At 47.6% G+C, this 25,479-nt stretch overlaps 1 protein-coding gene across 1 annotated transcript; it reads left to right on the top strand.

The window, feature by feature from the left end:
• Nucleotides 1–3,173: 3,173 nt before the first annotated feature.
• On the top strand, nucleotides 3,174–25,201 carry COL9A3 (collagen, type IX, alpha 3; the record flags this gene model as incomplete). Its single annotated transcript, XM_008945985.1, has 22 exons — nucleotides 3,174–3,273; nucleotides 4,516–4,584; nucleotides 9,041–9,076; nucleotides 9,683–9,754; nucleotides 10,177–10,230; nucleotides 14,204–14,239; nucleotides 14,827–14,850; nucleotides 15,282–15,335; nucleotides 15,970–16,023; nucleotides 16,736–16,777; nucleotides 18,121–18,177; nucleotides 18,907–18,960; nucleotides 19,312–19,365; nucleotides 19,902–19,955; nucleotides 20,687–20,740; nucleotides 21,874–21,927; nucleotides 22,339–22,392; nucleotides 22,679–22,732; nucleotides 23,253–23,306; nucleotides 23,975–24,019; nucleotides 24,752–24,805; nucleotides 25,148–25,201. Coding segments are annotated over exons 1-22 (1,149 nt in total), but the record flags the coding sequence as incomplete, so codon positions are not given.
• Nucleotides 25,202–25,479: the final 278 nt, after the last annotated feature.

Below are 25,479 nucleotides of genomic sequence, written 5' to 3'. Positions count from 1 at the left end.
TATTTTTCTGCAGGCTCCTTGCGTGGAGTCAGATGTGCCAGATTTAACCCCCTTGCTAGTTAGGGCAGGGTTGTTTTACTGTGAATGATCAGCATGTCAGACAGTGAGGGCATGTTGGAGTACAGCATGTCTGGAAACCCCTGGCCTTGGTGGGGCTGTTAATTGAAACTTTGATTGGAGGGAGTACGCTTGGCTGCTTCATTTACTTACAGCCCTCAAGAATTTACTTTGAGACCTTGCCAGCTCTTTGCCTGCCTTAATGTTCCTGACCTCCTTGTTGGCTCTTCTGCCTGACTTCCACAGCACTCAACCGAGTCAGAAGGAGCATTAAACAATTCAGCACTTTTGCTCCTAGAGGTTTACAACAGAGAAGCTGCTCTGTGAAGAGGAGGAAATGGTGTCCAGCAGTCAGAAGGTCTGGTTTTGCTGTTGGCTCAGATCGTTTGGTTTGGTTTTGGGGTTTTCAGGTGCTGTTTGTTTTGTGTAGGGGATGGCTAGAGGCTTCCCTGCCTTGCTAGAGAGCAGATGGAGCAGCTTGTGCAATGTTAATGGTTTTCCTCTCTGCTACAGCCCTGAAGAAACTTCATCATTCAAGGACTTTGATCAGTGACTTGCCTTCAAATACTGTAGTCCTGGTCCAGCATGGACACATGTGTGGTGTGGGAATAAAAGTCTGCAAGCTTAACATCTCATGTTTGTGGTCACACACGTGCTGGGAAAAGGCTTTAATGTTTTTAAAATCCTTTGGGTTTTTTTTCTTGGGAGCAAACTGAAGTTAAAAATACACTTAACTATGGATATAAATACTTGAAGATGTTGAGTGAGAATTCTTTCATAAAAGATTCATAACAAATTGTTAATCGTGGCTTTTGTACAGATTTATAGTAATTTTTTTTTTAATTTAATGTTTTCATTGTGAGCATGTGCTCGGTTGGGGCCTAGATCATAAATTTTACTATGGTGAATGTGTGGGTTTTGTGTTTAATGGGATTTCACTGTGAGCCCTAGTCTGGAGTGCTCAACCCAAATCACTCCCTGTCATGCCCAGGTTTAGAGTTTTGGCAGTTGGTGTTTGCAGTGAGTTCACAGGATATTTTCCAGCACTCTGAGCTGTATCACACTGTTGCATTAATGCCACCTATTAAAGCATGACTTCAATGCATACCAGTTTCCACTTATGGTTTTTTTAATCCTTGAGGGCAAGACGTGACCATGTGTCTGCCCCACCACACCCTGCAGCCATCTGCTGCTGCTTGGGCACCTCCCAGGAGTGGGTGCCTGGGGTTGTCTGGTCTCACCAAGCCCAGCTGCTAAAGCAGAGGTCTGGTGAGCTCTCTGTGTGATAAACCTGCTGCTCCTTCCACGTGGAGATGATGCTCAGCCTTCCTCCATAGCTGCAGGACGTGGCCAGTGAATGTTTATGGGGAGAAGACACCTCCCCACATGCTTCTGGTTTAATGATGTGCTTTGAAATGTGTCAGTGTGCCCTCTCTTGCTTCTGGGCTGCCATCCTCCCAAGCATGTGTTGTGATGCTCTGCAGAGCAAACAAGAACTTGGCTTTTGAGCAGCTCTTGGGGCCAGGGGGCAGGAGGGCAGCTGCCCTGCCTGTGTGTGGGGGCTTTGCTCTGGTGGACCTTTTCCTGAGGACACAAGCACGGGGATGTCTTTGTGGTGATGATTTCTTTAAGTTGCTGTGTCCCTTCAGCAGTCCTCCCTCTGCCTGGGGACGTGGAAGGAGAGGAGGACTGGACATCCTCTTGTTCTGTGCCTGGGCTTGAAGGTGAATATTCCCAGGGTTCTTCCCATGCTGGTCATAAGCAGGCTCAGTCTGCAGCAGCCTTCCAAGCCCTGGCTTGCTGTGGGTGATGTGTGGCTGAGGAATTGGGATCTGCTTTGCCTTTTGCTGTCAGTTGACCCTGGTGAAGGAGGAGGAACAAGCTCTGTGCAAAGCAGCTCCTGTGACTGCCCAGCTCCCTCGGTGGGGTTTGTGGTGTCTCAGCACTCCATGTACTCTGAAGCTTGTCTGAGGACCCAGCTTTCTGTCCCCAGCTGCCTGCTCCACGAAATCTTGTAGGAACTTAGTAGATCTTTGAGCCCTTTATCCCTCTGTCAGGGCTGGTGGAACATTAGCTGCTGGGGAGCTGGGCAGGCACACGCTGTGCTCGGATAAACCTGGCCTCAGGATGCCAAACTGAAACCTGGGATATCAGATTTTAAGCTTTGCTTTTCTACTTCTGCTCTCCTCTTGCTCACCAACTAAGTTGTGTCACTTCAGTCCTGATGAATCTTGCCACTTTTCCTCTCTGCTTCCAAGCCCTGCTGTGGCTGAAATTCCCTTTAGTTGGTGAAGAGAAGCATGAAGCTCTTTGCAGGAGATGCATCTTTGTGGGTATTTTTCCATTTGGGATCACCTAGCTGGGAACTGTCATCCTGTTTTCTGTGCAAATATTTCAAAGGCAATTCTTTATCTTTTCTTTTGTGGCTCTGAGGATGTTTCTTCTTTCTTCCTCTTTGGATCTGTCTGCGATCATCTGTTCTCTGGTCAGGACTCATCACTTTTCTCAAGAAATCAGTTGACATTCTTTAGGTCTCCCTGCAGAAAATCCAAAAGAGCCAGGAGTGCACCTCCAGAGCTGATAAACCATCTCACAAAGCACCAAGTGCATTTCTCTGGTGCATCTTGCACTTGTTACAGGTATATTAATTTCTTTAGTGAAGTTTGGCAGCCTCAGGCACTGAATAACTCTCTGTGTTGCTTTTTGTCTGTTCAGCACCGAGGTGGTGATGGGCTTTGAGAAATGGCTGGGTGAGACCTAAGAAACTTCTTTATATCTCCAGCTGGAGCAGCCAAATTTTGCTCCTGTGGCATGTCTGCAAGTCCGAGCCTTCTGTAGGCTCCCCCCGTGTTTGCTCAAGGCTGGGGCTGCCCAGCAGGGCATGAATGAGAGTTTCTCTTCCTGACTGACTGCTGCTCCCCCTCCTCCTCCCACCTCCTTCCCAAACCACCTCTCTCCTCCCAGCTCAGCCCCTCTTGCCTGTGCTCCTGAGCTCTGCCCCTCCAGCTGGAGCCGCAGGTTTATCTGGAGCCGAGGAGCCCCTTGTTTGTAAGCTGAGAACCCAGGAGGAGGAGGAGGGATCTGCTGGACCCTGGAGGAGAAAGGGTTTGGCTGCCCAGGAGGAAGGAAGAGAGGCAGAGCCTGGGCACCATGGCTGGATTCTCCACTCTTGGGCTTCTCCTCCTGTGTCAGCTATTAGCCACAGCATCAGCTCAGGTAAGGAGCCTCACTTCTGTCTTATGCTCAAGAAAAAGAGTCCATAGGGGGAAAAAACACAGTGATCTGTCTGTGTTATACCTGCAGGGTGAAAGGTGGCAAGAGGCAGGTTTATTAGGGGCTAAAGTTGAGGAGAAATGTGGGTGTTGCTTGTGCTGTTATGCAGAGAGTGCCTAGTGAGCACATCTGGGTTTGTACCCACAGGGGTCAGATTTTAGATCCTATCCTCGTGTTCTGCTGGAACACAGAAAAGTATTGTCTCTTTATTCAAGGCTGCAATTTGGAGGGAGAAAGCCTTGGGGAAGGGGAGACCTGTAGTTTCCAAAAAAACTCCCAATTTTCTTTGAAAATGAACTAACAGATTGCCAATGAGACTGATGTCCTGGTCCAGGTCTGAGCCAGGATTTGTTATTCCTACCCTCAATTTTCTAATGTCACACTTAGAGCACATTTAGCCCTTGTTCATTTTAGACACGGGGCCGTATTCATCTTCCCTGAAGGATGTTATTATTATTGCCTGGGGAAGTAATTCCTCCGTGAGGTTTTTCATTGTGTTAGAGAGGAATTTTCACAGCCTGGCTTGGGAGTTGGGAGCTGCCCTCGTCTGCTGCGAGCAGAGCTGCTTCTACAATGAAACCTTTGTTCCCTGAAGCTGCAGCATGTTGCTCCCTGGAGCCCTCTCCATACAGAAGTCATTTATTGGACCTTTCTTTCCTTCCCCCCACTTCAGACCTCCTCCAAAATCCCAGATTTTCAAATGCTCAGAAGAGACTTTCCCTTTCATCTGTCTTCAGCAGTGTCCTCCTGCCTCTTCCATCACCCCATCAAACTGGGACTGCAAATTAATTTTTAAGGCCAGGCAGTTGGCACCTATTTTCTGTGGGCTTTGCATTTCCTCTTCTGCCCAAAATGAAACGTGCCTGTAGGCAGCAAGAACAGCTTCCTATAGAACCAGACCCATTTGCTGCCCAGTGACTGGTTCTGATTCCCAGTATGAGCCCCCAGTTAAACGAGCTGGGAGCCCTGTGGATGTGCTCAGGCAAAAGGGTTTTCCAGAGAGCTTTGCTCTGGTCCTAAGCTCCTCTGAGTCCACCCAGGGTGGTGGGGAGCCCTGGGGGGTGGGGGGTTAGTGCAGATTCAGGGTTAAGCTGTAGGACTTGGCCACTGCTTTCTGTTTTAGCTCATGTGTTCCTTCTGATGCAAAAATAAACTCTCCTCTCTTTCTTCCCCCAATCCTTTCAGAGAGTAGGACCACAAGGCCCTCCAGGACCACGAGGACCCCCTGGACCATCCGGCAAGGACGGCATAGATGTGAGTGACACATGGCAGAGGGAGGGCAAGGGGTGGAGCAGGGGACTGAGCCAAGAAGCTGCTCTTGTTCTCCAGAGCCTCAGCCTTTGGGTCATCCTTCAGAGGTGGATGGAGCTGGAGAAGAGAAGCAGCCTACTGGCAAGGCAGCTCATTTTGTCAGAGTCAGAACAGGGAGTGGAGGTGCTGAGTGGCCTCGAGTTCTTTGCAGGATTGATCTCCTGTCTCAAGAGAGAGTTCAGGACAAAGCTAGTGCATCCCAGGGGTTGATGACCCTGCTTAAACCTAGAATATTCCTCTTTTGGTGTCTGGGGAGGAAGGGGAATGTAATATGTAGGGCTGAGTGCATGAGTGCAATGTGTGCTGGACTCATGGTGTGCTCTCTAGTTCAGAGAGGTTTCTGTGGCACTTCAGAGATCCACATTTCGAGAGAGACCCCAAGAAGCTCAAATATGCATGCTGGGCACTGCTTTTATTTACATTGGGTTTATTTCAGCATGGTCAGGCAGGCTGTCCCCAACTCATGTTGGCATGTGAGAGGTCAGAATCTGGCTCAGGTATTGCCAGGCATGAGTTGCCTATAGTGGCACAAAAGGCAATGAAATGGGCACCCTTTATTTCAGCAGACAGTTCCTTCCACTTACACCTCCTGCAGAGGTAGGGGACTGTGCCACAGGACTTGCTGGAGGAGAAAAACTTGTGCTATTACTTCTCATTGACATGAAATGAAAAATTTTGCTTCTGTGCATCTGTTGGATAAGGGTTGAATTGTGTCCTGTGGTTGGCAGTGGTTAAAAAGAGCATCAGATGGGCCTTCAACAAGACCACATCAAATGCAAAAGGCCGGATTCCTGCTTTGATACTCACTTTGAGTAGCTCTTGTCTCTCTAAGCCGCTTGTGGGTTAAAAAGAGCATCAGATGGGCCTTCAGCAAGACCACATCAAATGCAAAAGGCCAGATTCCTGCTTTGATACTCAGCTTGAGTAGCTCTTGTCTCTCTAAGCTGCTTCTGAAACAGGGCAGGGTTTTCTAAAGCTTGTCTGAAGTAAGTTTATTGGAGTTGGGCCTTTAAACAACCTTGGAAAAACTTATTCATTCCATGCAGGTCGTTTGGTTTTGGATAAGGAGGTAAAAAAAAGATATATGAGTTCTCTGGCATACAGTGAACAAAGAGCATTTTGTCTGGAGTGGTGAGTTTTCATAGTGGCTCTGTGAGCAAGGCTGCTCCAGAGAGAGAACCTCATTGATCAGCTAGTCCTAAAGTGGCCTTCAACTCACAGAGGCTGTTTCACTGAAAACCTCACTCTGGTTTTGTAGTGTGAGAAGTTCAGAGCTGGTGCCTAGATGGTTTCTCTCCCCTTTTTTTCCATGATGTGGTAAAAAGCCTAAGGGGACACCCTGGCAGAGGGAGGGTGAAGGACACGCGGTGGTGGTCACAGCAATAAGGCTGTGGAGTCACTGCACAGGATGTCCATGGGACCAGTGGGCTCAGGAGAGGGTGGCTGCCTTTCTGAGGGGAAAAAGAAGAATTTGGGAGGGATGGAGCCCTTCAGCCTTTTGAGGGGTAGCCAGTTTCTGCTTCTGGGCAATTGGAAGGAAATGAATCCCTGCAATTGTGTCCCTCAGTTCCTGCTTTCTACAGGTTATTTTACACCTTAATTCTGGACCAGCCCCAGCAGCACTTCTGATTTCTCTTGGAAACAGGAGCCTGGGGAGATGTTGGTCACGTGAACCCACAGCCTCTTATCCACTGCTGAAAGCTTCAGAAGGCTCCCTGGGGGACAGGACAAAATAACATCTAATTAATAGGAAGAACTTAGCCCTAATAAATCAAAGAGCTGAGGAAAGTATTTCAGGTGGTAGGTCTTGCAGTCCCAGCTTGAGGCTCTGCAGGAAGTCTTTCCTTTGAACAGACTTGATCTCCATCCTTCCTATGGATATGGGTTGTGCCCAGGAGATGGTTCAGCTCTTCAGGGACAGGCTCAGGGTGGTTTCTGCCACTCCACAGGACGCTGAGCCCTTTAAGGAGTCACACAGGAGAAGAGGTGCAGGGCTGTGGCTAGTGTTGAGCACAGTGGTGAAGCCTCCCAGTTTAAGGGCTACCGTTTTTCTGGCAACAACCTCCAAAAAATTTATGGCCTATAAAATCCAGCACTGCTCTGCATTTCATAGTGCTGCATGGAGAGGACCTTGAAGACCCTGAGCGGTAGTGTCAACTCTACCACTGCCAAGGATGAAACCATTCATTTTTCTTTCCTTTAGTGGCAAGACTCTTCTTTTTTTAAGCACAATGAGAACTTTTCTGACCCCTATCTATGCAAGTTCCTTGAGCTTTGTAAGCCACTCCAGCTGGGCCATCTTCACAGATGGCTTTGGATGGATGCTGTGCTGGAAGAGCCACTGAATGGTCTCAGAGCAGGGTAAGTGCTGCCAAGGTGCTCAGCAGCCCCTTCCCATCATCTGTGAGCACAACATAGAGCTGAATTAGTCAGGAGATCTCCAGACAAACCTCAGATGAACCCCATAAGCACAATTTCTAGAAGCTCCTGCTTTCCTTCCTGCCTTTCAGTGGGGGCTGCAGGCTTAAGCCTCTCTGAAATGTTTTATAATTACAGCCTTTAACATGCTCCACGTTTCACAGCCAGGAACGAGGCAAATCTCCCTCCCCAGAATGGAAACAGCACGTTAGGATCAAAAGAATTAGTGACAAGTTCCTGGGAATTATTTCTGGGGCTCTAATTCCCCACATTGCTAATAAGCAATTGTCACTTCTCAAAAATCAAGCTTGCTTTTTTTTTTTTTTCCTTCCACTTACCATCTCCTGGCTTGACTTGCTAAGAAAGGGTGAACTTCCTTCCCTCTCCTGTAGCACCAGGAGAGCATTTCCTTGTGCTGACAGCCTTAGCCTCTAATTCCCAGTGATCTGGCATTAGGGCTGTAAACACTGATTAGGCTTTTGATTCTGGGGCTCCTGCAGAGCCCCACAGGGGTCCACGATACCAGGCTGGAGGTTTAAGATGGTCCTGAGCAGCCTCTGCTGGTGCTGTGACCTTGCTGTATGGCTTGCCATTGCACAAGCAAGAAAAAAGCCAAAGGGGATGGCAACCTTGAGTGGTGGAGGAGGGAGCAAACCACCTCTGCTGCCATTTCTAGCTGCCTCTTCAAACCATTCCTTGCCAAAGAACTGCTCCTTTCATTTCCTTGGCAGGGGACCTTCCCCACCTCTGATAATAACTATTTATGGAAGAGCTCTGGGCAAGGGGTTGCTTCAGCAAAGCAGAGCATAAAGATCCCTCTGTTCAGTGACCCTCAGGGCTGTGCATGGATTGGTCACCAGTGCAGTATAGAAATCCCTGCCTGAGGAAAACAAGGCAGCCAGTCTTGAGAGATTTACCCACAGACTTCACAGTTCCTGACATGGTAAATATAGAAACGTGCTCTACATTCCAGGCCTTTGCTTGCTGCCTTCTAATTATCAAGCCCATGGTGAGGGTGGGGTTATTTCTAGCCTTGCTCTCTTAATAACCACCCTTTTTCCATAGAGATTTTCTTCTCCCAGGGTATCAGCATGCCCCTTCCCCTCTGCTCACTCACAATACTTGAGTCTCTCACAATATTTAGTGCACTTCACCTAAAGCCAGGAGGGAAGTGCCCCATCCAGACATCTGGAATTGCAACCTGAAGTGATTTTTCTGTGAGATGAGATGGGAAACTGAGCTCCAGTCAAGCTCCTGCTATTCCCAGCTGATTGCCTCTTTTGATTCGAGGGCTTTTAAAATATTATCTCATTAAGTGCCTTTAAATGATATTCTTAAAAGTTGCTTTCCATTAGGATAGGAAAAGAAAATGAGTGCTTTTGAAATATTTTCTAAAAATCAAGTTTAACACAGATGGTGCAATTGGATTAGGTGGAAATCAGTTGGGGGCTTTGTTCATTTGCTTCTCCACTCAAAGTTTAGTCATAGGAGGAAAATCATTGTAGACAGTTGGTTCATTCTTCACTTTCTGAGGGTCCCCAGCTCCTGGCAGTACCACACAGCTTCATGCTGTGTCCTGGATACCTGGAGATTGTCATTGTATCCCTGGAGTTTCATCAGGATGATGGTTGGAAGCCTTCATAGCCATCCAGCTTCCTCTCTGCCCCACGTGCAGACAAACCCAAGTACAAATAATTTTGAAGCATATCTGGAAAAAAAGTTGGAGGTGCTGGGCACTGTTCAAAAGCATTGGTTCCCCTGGGAGGCTGAGGATGTGGGTTGCACCAGATCTGCTGTCATAGAGTGGGAAGGGCTGTCCAAGTTCATCCTGCTTGAGGGGCAGCAGGATCTAGAGCATCAGCTTGGGTGGTAAATCATGAAGGGAGGCTTGAGTGCTCTGACAGTTGGCACCACCATTGTTGCAGAAAGCCAACAGAAAGAGGTTCAGCATTAACACTGATGTCTTTTCTCTTTGATTTAGGGAGAGCCAGGCCCTCCTGGTTTGCCAGGCCCACCAGTAAGTATCTTGTGGTTGACATGGACTTGTTCATCCTTTTGAGAAGTAAATGATACACAAGAGCTAAGATTTATTGACTTGTTTTCATTTGGATCCACAGCAGAATCTCCAAAAGGGCTACACAGGAGTGGAGAATCTCAGCACTGGTCCTGGGGGACCAAATGCATTCTTCTGCTTGATTGCTAGCAGAGGATATGGATGAAATCAAGCTTGCCCATGACCAGTGTAACCAAACTGGCACCAAGCCATACATGTGTGGTTATTTTTGGCATCATTCTGAGTCTGCTTCAGCTCTTCAGTCTGCCAAAGGGTGCTGAAAGTTGTACCAGGTGGCACAGCTCTTTGCTTTGGGCCACTTGCCCCACCCCTTTCTACCCCTCTGCTAGGGACAGCTTTGGAGTAACTGTACATGGACCTGAGCCAAAGCACTGGAATGAATTTAGGATTTGGGTATGGATTCATGGCAAGCTTCATCTCTCTGCAGCAATTCTCCTGTGTTGCATGGTGTGAGATTAACACATCAGCAAATGAGCTGCTCTCTTGTAGCCCATAACAACACACACAACATTTCTCCTCTTCTAAAAATTACCTGTTTATCTGATTTAGGGGCCAAAAGGTGCACCAGGGAAGCCTGGAGCAGCTGGTGAAGCTGGATTGCCTGGCCTTCCTGGAGTGGATGTGAGTATTTTGTCATCTTCTCTTAGACCTTTGAAGTGTTTAATATAGGCATGGGTTTTTTTCTCCAGAGTGTTTCATCAAGCTTCTCTGTGTCTACTGGAGAAGCAAAGAGGGTCCTGGATCTATGAATGTGTCTTGTATATCAGACATCCAGATGATTTGTGTTGCTGATGGTGACAGGAACTTCCTGTAGCTCTTATTTCTGTATTTCTGTGTTTTCACACTCACCTTTTTTTTTTCCTTTTCTCCAGAGTGTTTCATCAAGCTTCTCTGTGTCTACTGGAGAAGCAAAGAGGGTCCTGGATCTATGAATGTGTCTTGTATATCAGACATCCAGATGATTTGTGTTGCTGATGGTGACAGGAACTTCCTGTAGCTCTTATTTCTGTGTTTTCACACTCACCTTTCTTTTTCCTTTTCAGGGTTTGACAGGAACTGATGGCCCACCTGGCCCAAATGGGCCTCCAGGAGACCGTGTGAGTGCCACATTACATCCTAAGCCTCTTTAAATGGATGTTGTCATTGCTTGTATTGATGATTTCTCATTCCTTTGTAAATTGGTGGCATTAGGGTGTTGACAACGATGGCTTAGCTATCTGTGAACCCTTGCAGAACACTAGGACCCTTGAAATGAAGCCCTAGGTGGCTTTTCATTAGGCAGGGTGTGAGATCCCTCCTTCAGATGGCTTCGAATGGGCTTGGGTAGCCTCAGTGCTGGGAGTACTGGCTTAGCTATCTGTGAACCCTTGCAGAACACTAGGACCCTTGAAATGAAGCCCTAGGTGGCTTTGCATTAGGCAGGGTGTGAGATGGCTTCAGATGGGCTTGGGTAGCCTCAGTGGTGGGAGTACCAGTGCAAACCAGCTCTGATGATATTTTGAGTATCTAAAATGTTCCTTGAAGCAGTGGATAGACTTCATAATGAAGTTTATCAACGTGGAGCTCTTTGGCCTCAGTTTGCAGTCTGAGTAGGCAGCTCTGTCACCTTTATAATTACTGCTGCTGTGTAATAGCTGTTTAAGCTTTTGCCTTTTGTTAGTTCTGGGGCTGCCCACATGGTTGATGTTATTAGTTGCTTTGGTATTGACTTCCCCAGCCAGCATAGCAAGAAATGGGACGTTTTTTTTCTTGCTTTGTGCATATTACAACTCAACTAAGGGGCACCACAGGAATAGAGGAATGACTACCTGAGGTGTTACAGATGGCCTTCAGATCATCTACAGTGGGGCCAGAGGGGCACTTAGGCCTCTTGTGACATTGAAAACTGAACATTAGTGAGCCATTCAGCACAGGGTTTTATCCAGCATGGCTATTTTCCTCTCTCTCAGTGGGGGAAGATAAGCCCTGTACCCACAGCTGCTTTCCTCCTGCCTTGAACTTGGGGCTGCAGCGATGGGCTGAACACACTCATGGCATACAAAGGTTGAAAAAAGGCTCAGCATATCTCAATAATCTATTTGTTGCCCCAAGGAGTTGCTCAAAACCCTGTGTCCCCTTTAGTTAAAGGGATGAGTGATAGAGCAGTGTGTCTTTGATACCCTCTTCTTCCTTCTTCATAAGGCAAAGTTTGGCCACTGGGAAGTTGAGTGGCAGCACCTTGCTCACAGCTCCAAACCTCCATCCCTCAGCACTGCACCATCTCCTCTGCTTTTCCTGGTGCCCATCATTCTCCTGACTGCTGTCAGACAGGCTGTGGCAAGAGTCCAGCACCTGCTGGGAACTGATCCTGATTTTTAAAATAGAAGAGTTCAGGACCACACACAGAAGGCTGTGAGCAGTTTTGTGCCCCTGTTTTCCATTTGGTAGAGTTTGCCCATGCCCACTTTAGCACACAAGCTCCTAGTTTGCAGGGTAATTGAGCAGATAATCTCTGGGCATAAGAAATTCCTCTTCAGCTCTTGAGTAGAGGAACAGGAACACAGTTACCCTGACTACATGCTCTGATGTGACATGCTTTCCTGTGTCTCATAACTCAGTCTGTCAGCATGGGATAAACTTGGGACCTGCTGTCATTTATGGGAGCTTTTCAAGGTCAGTGATCCATCTGGAAAAATTGGTTTAATTGGTTTAATTAAAGCATGGATAAAAAGAAAAACCTGTAAATCTCTAGCACTCTATAAGGACAGCATTGTTACTCTGATTTTTGTTCCTTTCTCCAGCTTCAAGAGCATATTTCAGTCTCAGGAATCACAGAAATAAGCAGGTGGCTACTGAGTGTGGTGGGATTGAGTTCACACTGAGCAGAGAGTTCTGAATGAGCATGTTCTTCTGCAGTGCCTGAGAGTGAAGGAGTTCAGTGTGTGGAAGACAGGTTTGCTAACACACTACTGCTGAACATTTCTTTCCCTCTCTGTGCCAGGCTTCATTGGTCCAACAGAGATTCCTGTCTGCCCAGGGGCAGCTCTGAGAAGGCAGCATACCCAGATGCTTTTTATCTGAAATCCTCCCATTGCTATCAGCACCCATGAGTGTTTCCCATGGTTCTGCTTACAGACTGATCAGATGAAGCCTATGTGATGTTCTTGCAGTTAAAAACCCTTCATTTTTTTAGCCAAGAACAAGCTGGTCTCTGACCTCAGTGCTAGATACTGGTGTCCTTCCTTGGAAGCTTTCAAGGGCTATTTTGAGGTTTGGTGCTTTACACTATAAGCTATGAGAAAAACATAATTATTCATCTTTATTAATGGATGTCATTAATCGAGTGTTTCCTGTGGTTGTTTGTTCATCAGATGTATTACTTTAAAGTGAGAAATTGTGTTGAGATTGTTTTCTAATCAAGAGAAGGAACATTGCTACCAGGAGAACGAGTTGAGTCAAAGTTATTAAAATTGAGGTGTAAATTAGAGTCTCTCCTTTGAGTTTAATGGAGTCACATCAGCTTCCCCAGGGCCTTGATGATCTTGTGCTGTACCAGGAATGCTCACTGCTGCTTGCTGCACCTTACATCCTCAAAGAAAGCAAAATTAAGGAGAGTAAAGGGCTGTGCAGCTGGCTTCAGTGGGAGCAGGATCAGGGTGTAAGTCAGTAGGTGCCCGGAATTCAACGTTTCCTTTGCAGGAGGAGATCCCAGCTTGCCCCTTGCAACCATCAGCAGTTGTCAGGACTTCAGCCTAAAGATGAAAGTGACTGGAAGAAAAGCAGAGTGACCTGCAGCAAGAGAAGTGAATGAGCTGACATCTGCAGGAGAGTTGATTTTTATTGGATTACGGTCCTCTCCTCACAAGACTGCTCTTAATGAGGCCTTGGGTGCTCTCTATCCTTCTCCTTAACCAGGGGAAATATTTCTAATCTCATTTGGTATGCAGAACATGAGGAGAGGGCTGGCCTTGTCCCTGGGACCTGGATAAGCAGCAGTGTGCTGGGATCTGTTCCAGCTCTGCCCATCTGCCTTGTTCTCCTCCTCCTGGGGGTAGACCCCATTTAATTCCAGCTCAGCTCAGGACATCGTTGGCAAGATGCTTCTGTGCAGCATTTGGGGGACATTTGGAAAGCAGGTTTGGGCAAAGGGGCTGGTGAGAGGCTGAGGAAGCCTCGTGCTGTGGTTGCTTTGTCCCCTGCCCAGGGGGATGAGGATTTTCCTGGCACTGGTGTAACATGGTCCATAAATAATGACAATGCTCGTTCTGGATTGAAGTCTGTCACCTCCTCACTTGCTGTCTTAAGTTCTGCCTTTATCAGAGAGCAACATCAGCCAAGAAGAATACAAATGCAAGAGAAGAGCTGTCTACAGCAGGGCCTGGAGAGCACAACATGGCTCCAGGAGAGATTAAGGATTTCTGTCTGTCCTACTAGCTTTAGTTAGGCAGCAATGTAACAACTTCAGGAAGGATTTAATTCTAGTCTAAGACACAAGATCACCAAACCCTAGTCAAGCTTAAGATTAAGAACACCAGCTGGGAAAAGGAGACTGGGGATTTGCCAAGGGAGATAGTGAAAAGTTACCAAGAAATTAATAAAACTCACTAGAACAAGCCTGAATCCTGTGAATAGTTCCACGTAATTTAGTCATTGGATCTACAGCATGAAAGTGTTATGGATGAGAATATTTCAAATGGGTGAAATTCAATGTATGACCCCTTAGATATTCCTGGGGGTTCATCTGAGGCCAGCTGGGACTTGAAATGTCTGTTTAGTCTTTTAGGAGCAGCTCATGTTTTAGTCTCTACTGTCTCTTGACAGTGAAGAAAGCTGCTGGGGTCAATTCTGAACATCCATCCCTACTATCTGAATAGTTCTTTAGTCAAGTAATGAATTAAGAATGACAGAATCTTTGTCTATAAGCTTCTGTTCTTATATTTGTGAATTCAGCTGAGCAGCCCCAGCTAAGTGCTGTTACTATAAGACACTGCTGGAGTTTTCAGATGGAGAATGATGTTCAACATTGATGTCCACCCATATGAGAGCTCTGGTTTTATCCCTGCTAATTTGGACTCTGGTTTATTCCTGTAGGGTGCATTAGGACCTGCTGGGCCCCGTGGATCAGCTGTAAGTAACTCCTAGAATGGCATCTGTGAAGCTAGTGTGTAATATTGTGCCAAAACCCTCACCAAGAGGCAAGCCTTGTGTCCCAAACAAAGGGATCAAAGCCTGAAGGAGTGAAAATATTGTTGGAAGTGTTTCAATGTGTATGTATGACCTGTTCTGGTAACACAGGGCCTGTTCTTAGTCTCTGAGAGGTTATAAAACAAGCCAGCTTGGGCTAAAGGCTAGCATATCAAATGCTATCAGAATTATTAGGCATTAGATAATTCCATTCTTATTAGACATTTAAAAAATGGAAAGTAGATGGACAGTTATGAAGACAACATTCTAGTTTGTGCCCTCCTATCACATCACTGTACATGGCTTCACTTAGAGGTGAGGCACAGGGAATGCAGATTCTTAGAGGCAATCAAAGGCTTCATCAAGGCTCCAGCTCTGCTCTGATTGCAAATTACAATAACTGAGGGCAGGGGAGTGCTAGGGAAACTTAAAAAAAATAAATAATTAAGCAGCATTTTCTGAGGTTTGCTTTTCTTCCTTTATGTTCAGTTTTTAAATGATTTTTTTCCTGGTTTAAATGTTGTTTCCAGGGCAAAGGACTACCAGGACCTCCAGTAAGTAATGAGACTCTTTTTCAAACAGAGTTTAAAACTATTATACAGCTTTATTGGATACCCTGAGTATCACCAACCTACCCCAGGCTTTGGATCCCTCTTCTGTGCTGGGCAGAGGGTTGTGGAGTCCTGCAGGTTGGCAGCTCTGTGGGTGTTTCTGTGCTCCCCGTAACCCCAGGGAAGCTGGCACTGATGTAAAACCAAGGCACAGCAGCCTTGTCATTGCTGGAAGTGACCAATTCTGGGGCAGCTTTTGTTTGGTGGGTTCTTGGGGCATCTCAGAGTTGCCCTGTGTCAGAGGGGTCAGATGTTGGCAACGTGATGATGACAAGAGCAAGGTGGAGCATAAGGAATGATGGGCATTGGTAAATTGATGGTCTGGGTGGAGGACTGAGCTCCTTGGTGTAAAGACTCTTCTCTCTGTTCAACAGGGGCCTCCAGGACCTAGTGGCCTCCCAGGTGGCAATGGATTTCGGGGTCCTCCTGTGAGTTTCTTCTACCATTTTATCCTCTTTTTACTGATCATGCCACAGCCACAGAAGAATGAGGTTCCTTTCTGGCCCCTTCCCCCATTCTGGAAGCATGATGCACAGGACACTTCAAGCTCAGGCAATGCTGCTCCTTCTATCAGCTTTTGTGGGGTCACCCCAGTCAACTAGTGCAGTGCCAAAGGTGTGCAGCTGCTTGCAGCCACATCTTCCTTCACCAGCTACGAGCTGAGGACAAAAGAGCCACCAGTGTCAGGAGAACAGAGGTCAGGTACCAGCTGGTGTGGACTTTCAACATCCTCAAGAGAAGCTACTGCAGAGAATGGGAACTGTATCATTGTTTTGGGGTGCTCACAGCTCCACTGGAGAGGCAGAGAGCCAGTGGAAGCAGGGATGGAGGTGCAGGAGTGTTTTTCTGTCCTGATCCCTGTACTGCCATATGCATCTGCTGTTCTCTTTGCAGTCACTGAAGCCTCTGCAGAAAGCAAGGTGCAGTTTGGTCCCACTAGAGACATCTTGCCCCACATTCACAAATAGGCAGTGCTATGTGGTAGCCACCCATCCTCTCCCTTTGCATGTTCATCAAAATTGGTTAGGAAGGGGAATTCTTACTGGTTTTCACTCTTTTTAGGGACCTTTTGGTCTGCCAGGATTCCCAGGGCCTCCTGGACCACCCGGACCTCCTGTAAGTTGAGACTTGCAAATGAATGTGTGAAAATTCCTGTGGGGAGTCCCAGATTTTCTTACTGCTGCCAGAATGTGCACGCTTTATTTGCTGCCATTGCCATGACTGCTTTTATCCTGGGCTGAGTTTCAGCAGGCTCTAAACACCATGTCCCAAGGAGAGCAGAGACTTTTCACTGGTTGCACGTTGGGGTGTTGGGCATCTCCTGTTCACTGGGTGGGCTGAGGAACCCAATGACACCCAGGCTTTATGGCATAGACTGATCACAGAGTGGGCTTGCTGTTCTTGCAAGGTTTGGGTGGTTGCTTGATGTTCTTGTAGGGCCAGCAAGTGAGGCTTGAAACCAGCAAGTCGCCACTGGGGGTTTGTCATGGTATCTCTGGAGGGTTGGAGGGATAGGGAGGTCTTTCCCTGATCCAAAGGAAGGCCAGGCACAGCTTCTCTTCTCCAATTGCTGCCCTCATCTCCTCCTCAGGAGCTGTATTTCCTCCTGGAGCGTGGTGAGGCACTGGAATGGGCTGCCCAGGGAGGTGGTGGAGTCACCATCCCTGGAGGGGTTCAAAAAAGGAGTAGATGTAGCCCTTGAGGCTGTGGCCTAATGGTTAGGGAAGTGTTGTGATGAAGGTTGGATGTGATGATCCTAGAGGTCCTTTCCAACCAGAGTGAGTCTGATTCTATGCTGTATTTAAAAAACCCATTTCATGAATTGCAGGGTCTTCCAGGCACCCTTCATGATGGTGGTGTGGACCTTCAGGTGGGTTTTTCTTTATGTGTCATGAAAATATTTCCTAGTTTGACCCTTGGTGTGACTTTTTGTTGGCATACTTGGGTGGCTGTCAGAGCATGGATCCTTCTGACCTACAGACAAAGATCTAAACTGTCAAATCCCTACTCAGAACCCTTGTGTGCACGTGCACCAGGCTGAAATGTCCTTTCAAGCAGGTGGATTTTTTCCTGCTTTCCAGTTTCCTTTTCAAAACACAGGTTTTGCATCCATTTTTCATTTACAAAATGACTTCAGCATCTGGTAAATGACACCAGATTTTCATGCATCTGTTCCCAGTCCTGCTAGGCAAGAGCAAAGGTCGAGTGTGTTGCACTGTTTCTTTCCATGGATGGTGGCACTGGGTTCCTCTGGGCTTAGGCTTTGTTTAGACTTCCTCCCTTGTAAGAAAGTCCCAATTCTCCCAGGGGGATGAGAGGAGTGTAAAGTCCATGAACAATGGAAGTGACATTTCCCAGTTTTGCAGCTGTTGTTGTGACAGCATCTTTGGTTCTCTAATTGGCAGGCCCCAAAAAGCTCGGGGTCTGTTCAGAGCTTTGTGGCAAGTCATGAGGAAGCTAATAAAAAATGATGCTATTCCTGCAAGTTTAATTTGTTACCCTGTGGAATATCCTAGAAAATTAAATTTCTGCTGCAGAGGTGTTGCCTGAGGTTTTGTAAAAAAAAAAAAAACAACTAAACAAATGAAAGAAAAGCTGCCAAAGAAAATCTTATTCCTTATTTATTGTTTTTAGAGTTTGGCCTCTTAAGTCCCCATTAAGTTTCCATGCATGTTCTGATTTGTTCCTGGTCAAACTAGAGTTCCCAGCAGGGGCTCATCCTCCTCTAGACATCAGGTACCAGCTGGTCAGTATTTGGGTTAATTTTTTATAAGTCTCCTTCTGATAAACTCCAATGCTTGTCCTTGTGTCAGTTGGGTGAATTGTCTAGTGGAAATCAATAAGGGTCAATAAATACATAAAGTTAAATCTGTTCCTACTGATTTCCAAGACACCCACCCAGCTTCCCTGGGGAGCTGAGGTCCTCCAGCCTTCTGAACTGTGGACCACTGTCAGCCTTCAGAATTTCTCACAGTCCATGCTCAGAGTGAAGCAGACCACTCAGAAATCATTATTTGGTGGGTTTTGGGTTATTTGGTCCTGCTTAGGACCCTGTGCCATAGGGAAATGCCAGTGAGTAGATAATCTTGTGAATGAATCAGATTTAGTGGATTTAGAGCCAAAACCCACACGAGCTCTTCACCTCTCCCTAGCAGCTTCCCTGGGCACACTTTGTGTACTGGATAAACCAAAGAGTGTTTCTGTTCCTTGCAGTGCCCAGCTCTGTGCCCACCAGGTCCTCCAGGTCCCCCAGGGATGCCAGGCTTCAAGGTAAGAAAAATACCACCTGGAGTTAGGAAGGTCTGTCTCCCAAAATAGCTGGGATTAAAGTGTTTAATGCAGATTAAAATCTCACCAGTTCTTAAATGATGCTCACAGACCCTGTAAACAAGCAAGACATTGACTGTAGCAAGACATAACTTAGATGATTAAATACAGTTTAATTGTAATTTTTTTTTACCCAGTGGAGCACCAGGCAGCTTTCTGTTTATGGTGCTTGATCCTGGTACATAAATTCTAGGTTGCAACCCTCAGGAAACCTCAGTCAGCAGTTAAACATCTCCTTCTGTGTCCCCTCTGTGATTCCCATGGGTTTTGTGCAGTAGGTTACACTCCAGCAGTGAGCTGAAGGTACAAGTTCCTCAAGTTTTTTTAGCAGGATTCAGCAGAAGTTGGCACTGGGTGGAAAACATCCTGGGAGCTGCTCTCAATGCCTCATGAACTGACCTCCTGCAGGTCTCTTTGGTTTCTGAGCTGAGTCATAGACATCATTAGGCATACACAATGTTTAGGGTATAACTATTCAAAGTTCATAGCTTGTGAAATGGAAAAAAAAAACCTGTGAAGGTCTCCAGTTATGATGCAGATGATCTACAGGGCCTTTCCTTCCCAGGAAGCCATTTCTGTTGTGTGGGTTTAAGTCTTGGAGCTATCTCACAAAATTTAAGTTCTGAAGCAGGACTGCACTGGAATGTGAATAATTGGAGCTCTTGTTTCTAGGGACATACTGGGCATAAAGGAGAACCTGGTGAAACAGGGAAAGAAGGAGAGAAGGTAACCTTCCATTAAAAGGGGTCTTTCACTTTAAAAACACCATGATGAATGATTTCTTCAAGAAGGCAGAAATGAGGCAATGGGCTGAACAAGAAGTTACTCTGGCTGAGGTGCATTGGCTTCCTCTGCTCAGCATGTGTGACCCTGCAGAGAGGTCAGCCCAGGGAACAGCCCTGCAGTCATCCCTCAGGGAGACTCCTGACTGATCCATGTTCTTGCACACAGAATTGCCTGTAATGTAGAAGCAAATCTGGGTGGGAGGGAGCTCAAGAAGAAGTAAGATGGGAAGGTCCCTGGCTTTGTGTTGGCAGGCTTGTGCTGCATCTTGTCTAATTAATTTTTCTCTCCCAGGGTAACCCTGGCCCTCCTGGTCCTCCAGGCATCCCTGGCAGCGTTGGCCTGCAGGTAACACCTACTCTTCAGGCCAGTTCCCATGACCTTTCTCCTGTGAAACTCAGTGGTGCCTTCAGTCCTCTGGTGTTACACAAACAGCTCTTGCCTCTGCAGAATAAAAAAGCAGAAGTGAAAGCTAATGCTGGTGAAAAAAACAAATTGTGCTGGTTTCACTGAGGTTTAATTCAGGTCCTGCTTTTGGCACCTCACCTTGGGTGGGACATCCGAGCAATAGCCACTCCTCTGGGGCCCTGGGCACCTTTTGGGTGGATCTGGAGTTGAGCTCTGGGCTGGTTTGACAGGCTGGGAGGTGGGCTGGAGAGAGGAGGCACCCTGGACACACGTCTGCATGGGGTGTGTCCACAATGTCACCTGCTCAGAGGCCCTCACTGAAGGGTAAAGTGTCTTGTTGAGAAGGCGGCTGAGCTTTGTGCCACTCTTCACTGTTCCTTAGTGTTTTCTGTGTTGACAAGTTGCTGCATCATGCTGTTCTGCCATTCTGTGTTTAACAGTAATTGGTTTTTAACTGATTTGTTTTTTTTAATTAGGGCCCAAGAGGACTAAGAGGCCTCCCTGGTCCAGTGGGTCCAGCTGGTGACAGAGTAAGAAAAACCTTCTGATACCCCCCACCCTCCACCACCAGTTTATCTCCTGCACAGCCCAAGTGGTGTTGTCCTTACTGGGGACCACTGGGAAACTTGTAGAGATACAGAGAGCAGGCTCTTTCCTGCACCCTTCCAAAGGCAGGAGGAGTCTACATACCTGAGGGATCAACAGGATCAGGCCCAGCCTGATTCAAGCATTCAGACCAGAAGGACAAACTTCTGTCCCTGCAAGACTCACAATGCTCAGGACACTTGTTCATGAAACATTCCTTTGTTTTTTCACATTTCCCTTTTGATTTTGTCTCTTTACAAGAAAAAGACAATGCTTTGGTGCACAAAGATTTTTCAGGACGTGTAAAGTCTCCTCAGTGAGAACAGGGTCAATCTGTAGCTCATTGTGGTTTTGGACTTTTGCCAAGGTCCCTTGACCATCAGCCTAGAGGCTGAATGGTTTTGAATTTGATGAAGTCATGCATTTACTTAGGAACAAGTGTTATCAAGATAGCAAGGCCATGAATGATGCCAGTGTATCACAGAGAATGGTGGGGAGAGTGAAAACCTGCTTGTTGAGAGGGGGATTGTTTGCAAGGCTGTATTGCAAACAAGCAGGAGGTCTGTGGTGTCTTTCCAGGGCTTTTGTGGTTTCTGGGCTCGTGGTGTAGGGTGGGGGTACTGTTACCTCACCCTCTGCCAACCCCAGCCTCACAGCCCTCTGTTATTCTTTGCAGGGTGATATTGGCTTCAGAGGGCCACCTGGGATCCCAGGACCTCCAGGGAAAGCTGTATGTATCTGCTCAGCACCTCCCTGGCCCTGCCTTCCCCAGCCAAAGCCTGCAGCTTCTTCCTCTGGCACTGAGCTCTGGGCTGCCAGTGGACAGGAGGAGGGGGCTGGCTGGTGCATTGTTCCCTTTCCCTTTCCCCCCCCTAGTTACAGGGGTGTTATTTCACCCCACCCAGATCTCAGGGTGACTTGCCCTCAGCTGGGCCCCATGCCAGAATGAGTTCACCACGTTTCCATTGCTCTCTGTTCCTCACTGCTCCTCCCTGAGCAGCTGTGGGAAGAGAGAAGAGCCCCTCGAGAAGGGGCACCTGAGCTGTTCTGGGGAAGGAGAGTTCTGAGGAGGAATCAGTGAGCTCTGTGCTCAGCTTATGTCCTTTGAGCCTGATCTGTGCCCAAGTCCTCACAGCTCACGAGGGCTTTTGCTGCCAGCAGAAGTAGCTGTGTATTCAAGATGTGATCCTCATCCTTTTGCAGAGCTCTGGGGTGAAGTGTGGGAGAACACTGAACCTTCACGCTTGCCCGTGGGCAGGCCCCTTCACACTCCTTCCTGTGCCCAAATAGGAGACCTGAGCTGCATCTGCAGCATTGTGGCCCCTCTAGGAGCATTTTCCTGCCACCCAGTGTCTCCTTTGTGTGGATAATATAACATCTGCTCTATAGCAGGGACCTTCATCTGCCTACACCATCTGCACTGACCACCCTCTGGGGACCCCTCCTGAGTCTTTGCCATTATAGAAGAACTTCATCTGGACTAAAATAAAATGAGGTTCTTACTGTCCACTGAACGTTTAATGATGCCAAGCAGGATCTAGACAGTAAATATTCAAGTTACTAGGCAGTAAATATTAAAGTTTTTCACTCGTTCTGTTTCTGGGTAAAGAAAATACTTCATTAAAGGAAGGGGAAGATGGTTTCTGCCCCGTGGGATTGTTGGCAAAGTCCTTGCTGCAATCCATCTGTGTGTCAGGAATTACAGAGTGGAACTGAGGAAGCACAGCCAGCTCCTGGGGGGGTTGTACAATCACACCTCTGCTAACCAGCAAACAGCCCCAAACCTTCATCATCCCACCCTCCAAACGTCCCTCTGTCACTCTGTGATGAAGATGCTTAATGGCTTTTTCTCCTCTGTTACAGGGAAGCCCAGGAAACAAAGGACCTCAGGGATTCAGGGGGCCCAAAGGTGATACTGTAAGTGCAGGAAAACATCCCTCTGCTCAGATTTTGGAGGTGACATTCGAAGGAGTCCCCTCCACAGGGTTATTGTGGCTTGTCCCCTCTTGGTTTATTTGAAAGGGGGGTGAAAGGAATGAAAATATTCCTCTCAAAAAAGAGATTGGTAGGTTTTATTCAAGATGCTCAAGGTGTCTCAGTGCTGCTGCAGCACAGAGGACGTGGCTCAGATCTTACCCCTCCAGCCCTGGAAGCAGTCAAGAATTTCCTCAGCTGCTGCAGCCAGTTTTGTGTCCTGAGAGAAGCCCCACAGCTACAGGAGCAGGAACCAAATGAAAAGACTCTGCAGAGTTTGAGTAGTCTCTTTGTTGACTGATTGCTCTTAAGGGCTGTGTCATGGATAACACAGGATTTGTTGTTGGTTTCTAGGGTAAACCTGGACCAAAAGGCAACCCAGGGGCTCGTGGACTCCTAGGAGAACCTGTAAGTCAATTAATTGGGGTGCACATCTCACTGTTGTCTTGCTTGCAGATGATGAGATAAAAAACAATAGGAAAAAACTTGCATCTTTGCTATCAAACTTCTGCTCTGTGGGTCTCCAGCCCTCAGTGTAATCCCAGCTGGACTAAACCCTGCTCGTACTGCTCTTGGTGACAAATCTCCCAGTGCCCTTGGAGCTGGACCCATTGCCAAAAGGCTCTTTGATGTGAATGTATTTTGGCAAGCAGAGTCCCCTGATGCCCTTGCCCTGTGTTGTGTGTGGTTGCAGGGCATGCCTGGCAAGGATGGACGGGATGGAGCCCCTGGACTCGATGGTGAGAAGGTTTGTAGAGTCCTACTTAAACTGCAGGGAAGGTTTCTGTTTCTAAAAACTTCTCCAGTAGTGTAGCTAGTGGTGAAGAGTGAAGTTGCCTCTCTTAATTAATCCCAAGGGAATTCCCTAAAGAAAGAAGATGCACATATGGGCCATGCAGATGTGATCTAAACTCAGCTGTGTCCCTCTACTCAGTGGTTCCCATTGGCTGACTTGAGGCCTTCAGAGATGCCTTCAGAGATGCCTTCTCAGAGCTGCTGACAGACACGTCTGTTGATTTTAATTGCCTGTAGACAAAGTGCTGTCAGATACCAGTTGCCTGGTGATCCTGCAGGAACGTGGATCCAGGCAAGGTCCTGGAGCTCCTGGGAGCTCTGGTGCCCACCTCCTGTAGACCCAACAGGTTCCTGGTCCTGCACACGTGGGGAGGGGGAAAGATTATAACTGCCTGTTTGGGGCTGTGTCCCCTGCCTGTGCCAGACCATTCTGCAGTGCTGGAGGGTCCCTCCTAACCTCTTGATATCCACAGGGTGATGCAGCTCGCATGGGTGCTCCTGGAGAGAAGGGACCAAACGGACTCCCTGTGAGTATGGCAGCAGCTTGGCCTGCAGAGAGAGATCCTTCCTGGGGAGAGGAGATCTTCCTTGTGCTCACTGCCTCACAAGGGGCCTCGTTTAAGCCAGGAGGAAATGCTCTTTTCCCTATCATACAGACAGAGGAGCAGTGCACAGCAGAGCAGAAGACATCTGGAGTAGGACCAAAGACTAGTACAGCAGTTCCCTGGCTTTTGGCCACTCTGGCTCTGTTTAAAATCTGAATTTGAGAGGGATTTTCTCTGTCAGGTCCCAGCAACATGCATCCTGTATGCAGGGAGGTAAAATCTGGAGTACAAATGACCATAATTCAACAGTAGCCTGAGCTCTGTCCCTGGCTCATTGGCAAAATGTTTCATCTCTCCAGCCTTCCAACTATTTAAACAGAGGTAAAGTGTTCCTTTCTTCTCATCTCACAGATTATTTTAAACACCCCTAGAGAGATTTCTGCTATGCAAAATGTTGCTCCTGCTGCTCTGTTTGCATATTCCTCCTCTTTGTTTGAATTCTGAGGATTAGTGAACAAGAGAGAAACCAAAGTCATCATTTTCATGGTGAAAGCTGCAGATATGTAAATCCTCCACCTCTTCTAGCTCCAATCAGACCAGAATAACAAACTGAATAACTTCTGACATTGCTTTTACATTTTTTTTTTCAGGGACTGCCTGGAAGAGCAGGTTTTAAAGGCTCCAAAGGGGAACCAGTAAGTGAATCTCCCTAATGATGGGTTCTGGTGTGGAAGCTGCTGACCTTGTCACAGCAAGGCTTTTCAGCTTTGGGGGACTGGTGCCCACAAGGAGACCCTGGGAGGACTTGCATTCACCCTCTTGTCAAAGTTCCAAGTGCAGCTCTCATCTTTGGGAATCAAAAGGCTGAGCATCTGCAAGCAGGAGCAGCATTATCTCCTCTTGCCCTTTGGAGACTTTCCACCCAGCTCAGGAGGAAAGCTTCCATGGAGCTTTAGATTGGCACCTACATGCAAGATAAAGTCTCAGACCAAAGCAGTCCAGCACAAAGCTGGTCTGGAAAGCATCTTTTTTCATATCCCTCCCCTTCCTTCCTGAATTTTCTCTCTCTGCACCTGCATCTTTACTCTTGCTGATCCCTCTGCACGCTGCAGGAAGGTTTTTCACCTTGAAGAACACAGAAAACATGCAGGGTGTTTCTCCTTGCAGAAAGTGATGCAGGGATGAAGGAAACAGGGTGTGCTGAGCATGCCTCCCTGTGCCCCTGGTTCCCTTCACTCTGAGCTGGGATATGGTGGCAATGCCCTGGGGCTGGCAGCCCCCCTGCTCTTCTGTTCCTGGGGGTTTTGTTGTCTTGATCTCAAAACTGCCAAAGTTTAAAGTTGTTTTTATTTCCCAGTCTGAATTTTAACTCCCTCCTCCATTTGTTTTTTGAAGTTATGCCCTAAGTGTTGCTTTCTTCTCTGCAGGGCAGTCCTGGAGAGATGGGAGAGGCAGGTCCCTCTGGAGAGCCAGGCATCCCTGTACGTATCCCCACCAGCCTCCCTGCCCAAATAAACCTTCCAGCACTGCACCAGGAGCTCTGCAGCCTCCAGTGCCACCAGCCCATGATGCTGAGTGCCCCAGGCAGCCCCAAGCTCACGTGGAGCTGGATGGGTGGACACCTCCATGCACAGCAGTTGTGCTGCAGCAGAGGTCCAAGCCCACCCAAGCCCATCCAAGTGGGGTGGTGCGACCTAGTTGGGGCAGGGAGCTTGGGATGGAATTCACCTGGGCTCCAGGAACACGTCCTGGCTCTGCAGGGGGTTGGGAAGGGTGGATCTGTGGCTCCTAACTGGCACGGCTGACTTTGGTGTCATTGGCAGGGTGATGTTGGTGTTCCTGGTGAGAGAGGTCTGCCAGGACCCAGAGGAGCAACTGTAAGTACAACGCTGCTTGTCAATCAAATAGATCCCAAAATAGAGTTCAGTCTGTGGGGATTGTGGTCTGGCTGAAGTAAAAGGCCACATTCTCTCTTGGTATTGTGTCTGGGGAGTTTGGGGAACAGAGAATGTGACCCTTAAGTGGGTCAGATCCTGCTCTCCCTGCAAGCACAAAGGGATTCCTCCTGTTTGACAAAACTGCAGTTGGCCAAGAGGTTTGTGGAGCTGCTACAGTCAGACAGAGACTGGACAGTCAGCAGCCAGCAACAGTCAGG

This window comes from Merops nubicus, unplaced genomic scaffold (genome assembly GCF_000691845.1).
Source record: "Merops nubicus isolate BGI_N331 unplaced genomic scaffold, ASM69184v1 scaffold13068, whole genome shotgun sequence".
In the NCBI taxonomy this organism is placed as follows: domain Eukaryota; kingdom Metazoa; phylum Chordata; class Aves; order Coraciiformes; family Meropidae; genus Merops; species Merops nubicus.
The sequence above is the reverse complement of the archived record's forward strand: the minus strand, read 5'-3'. Positions and strand labels throughout refer to the sequence as shown.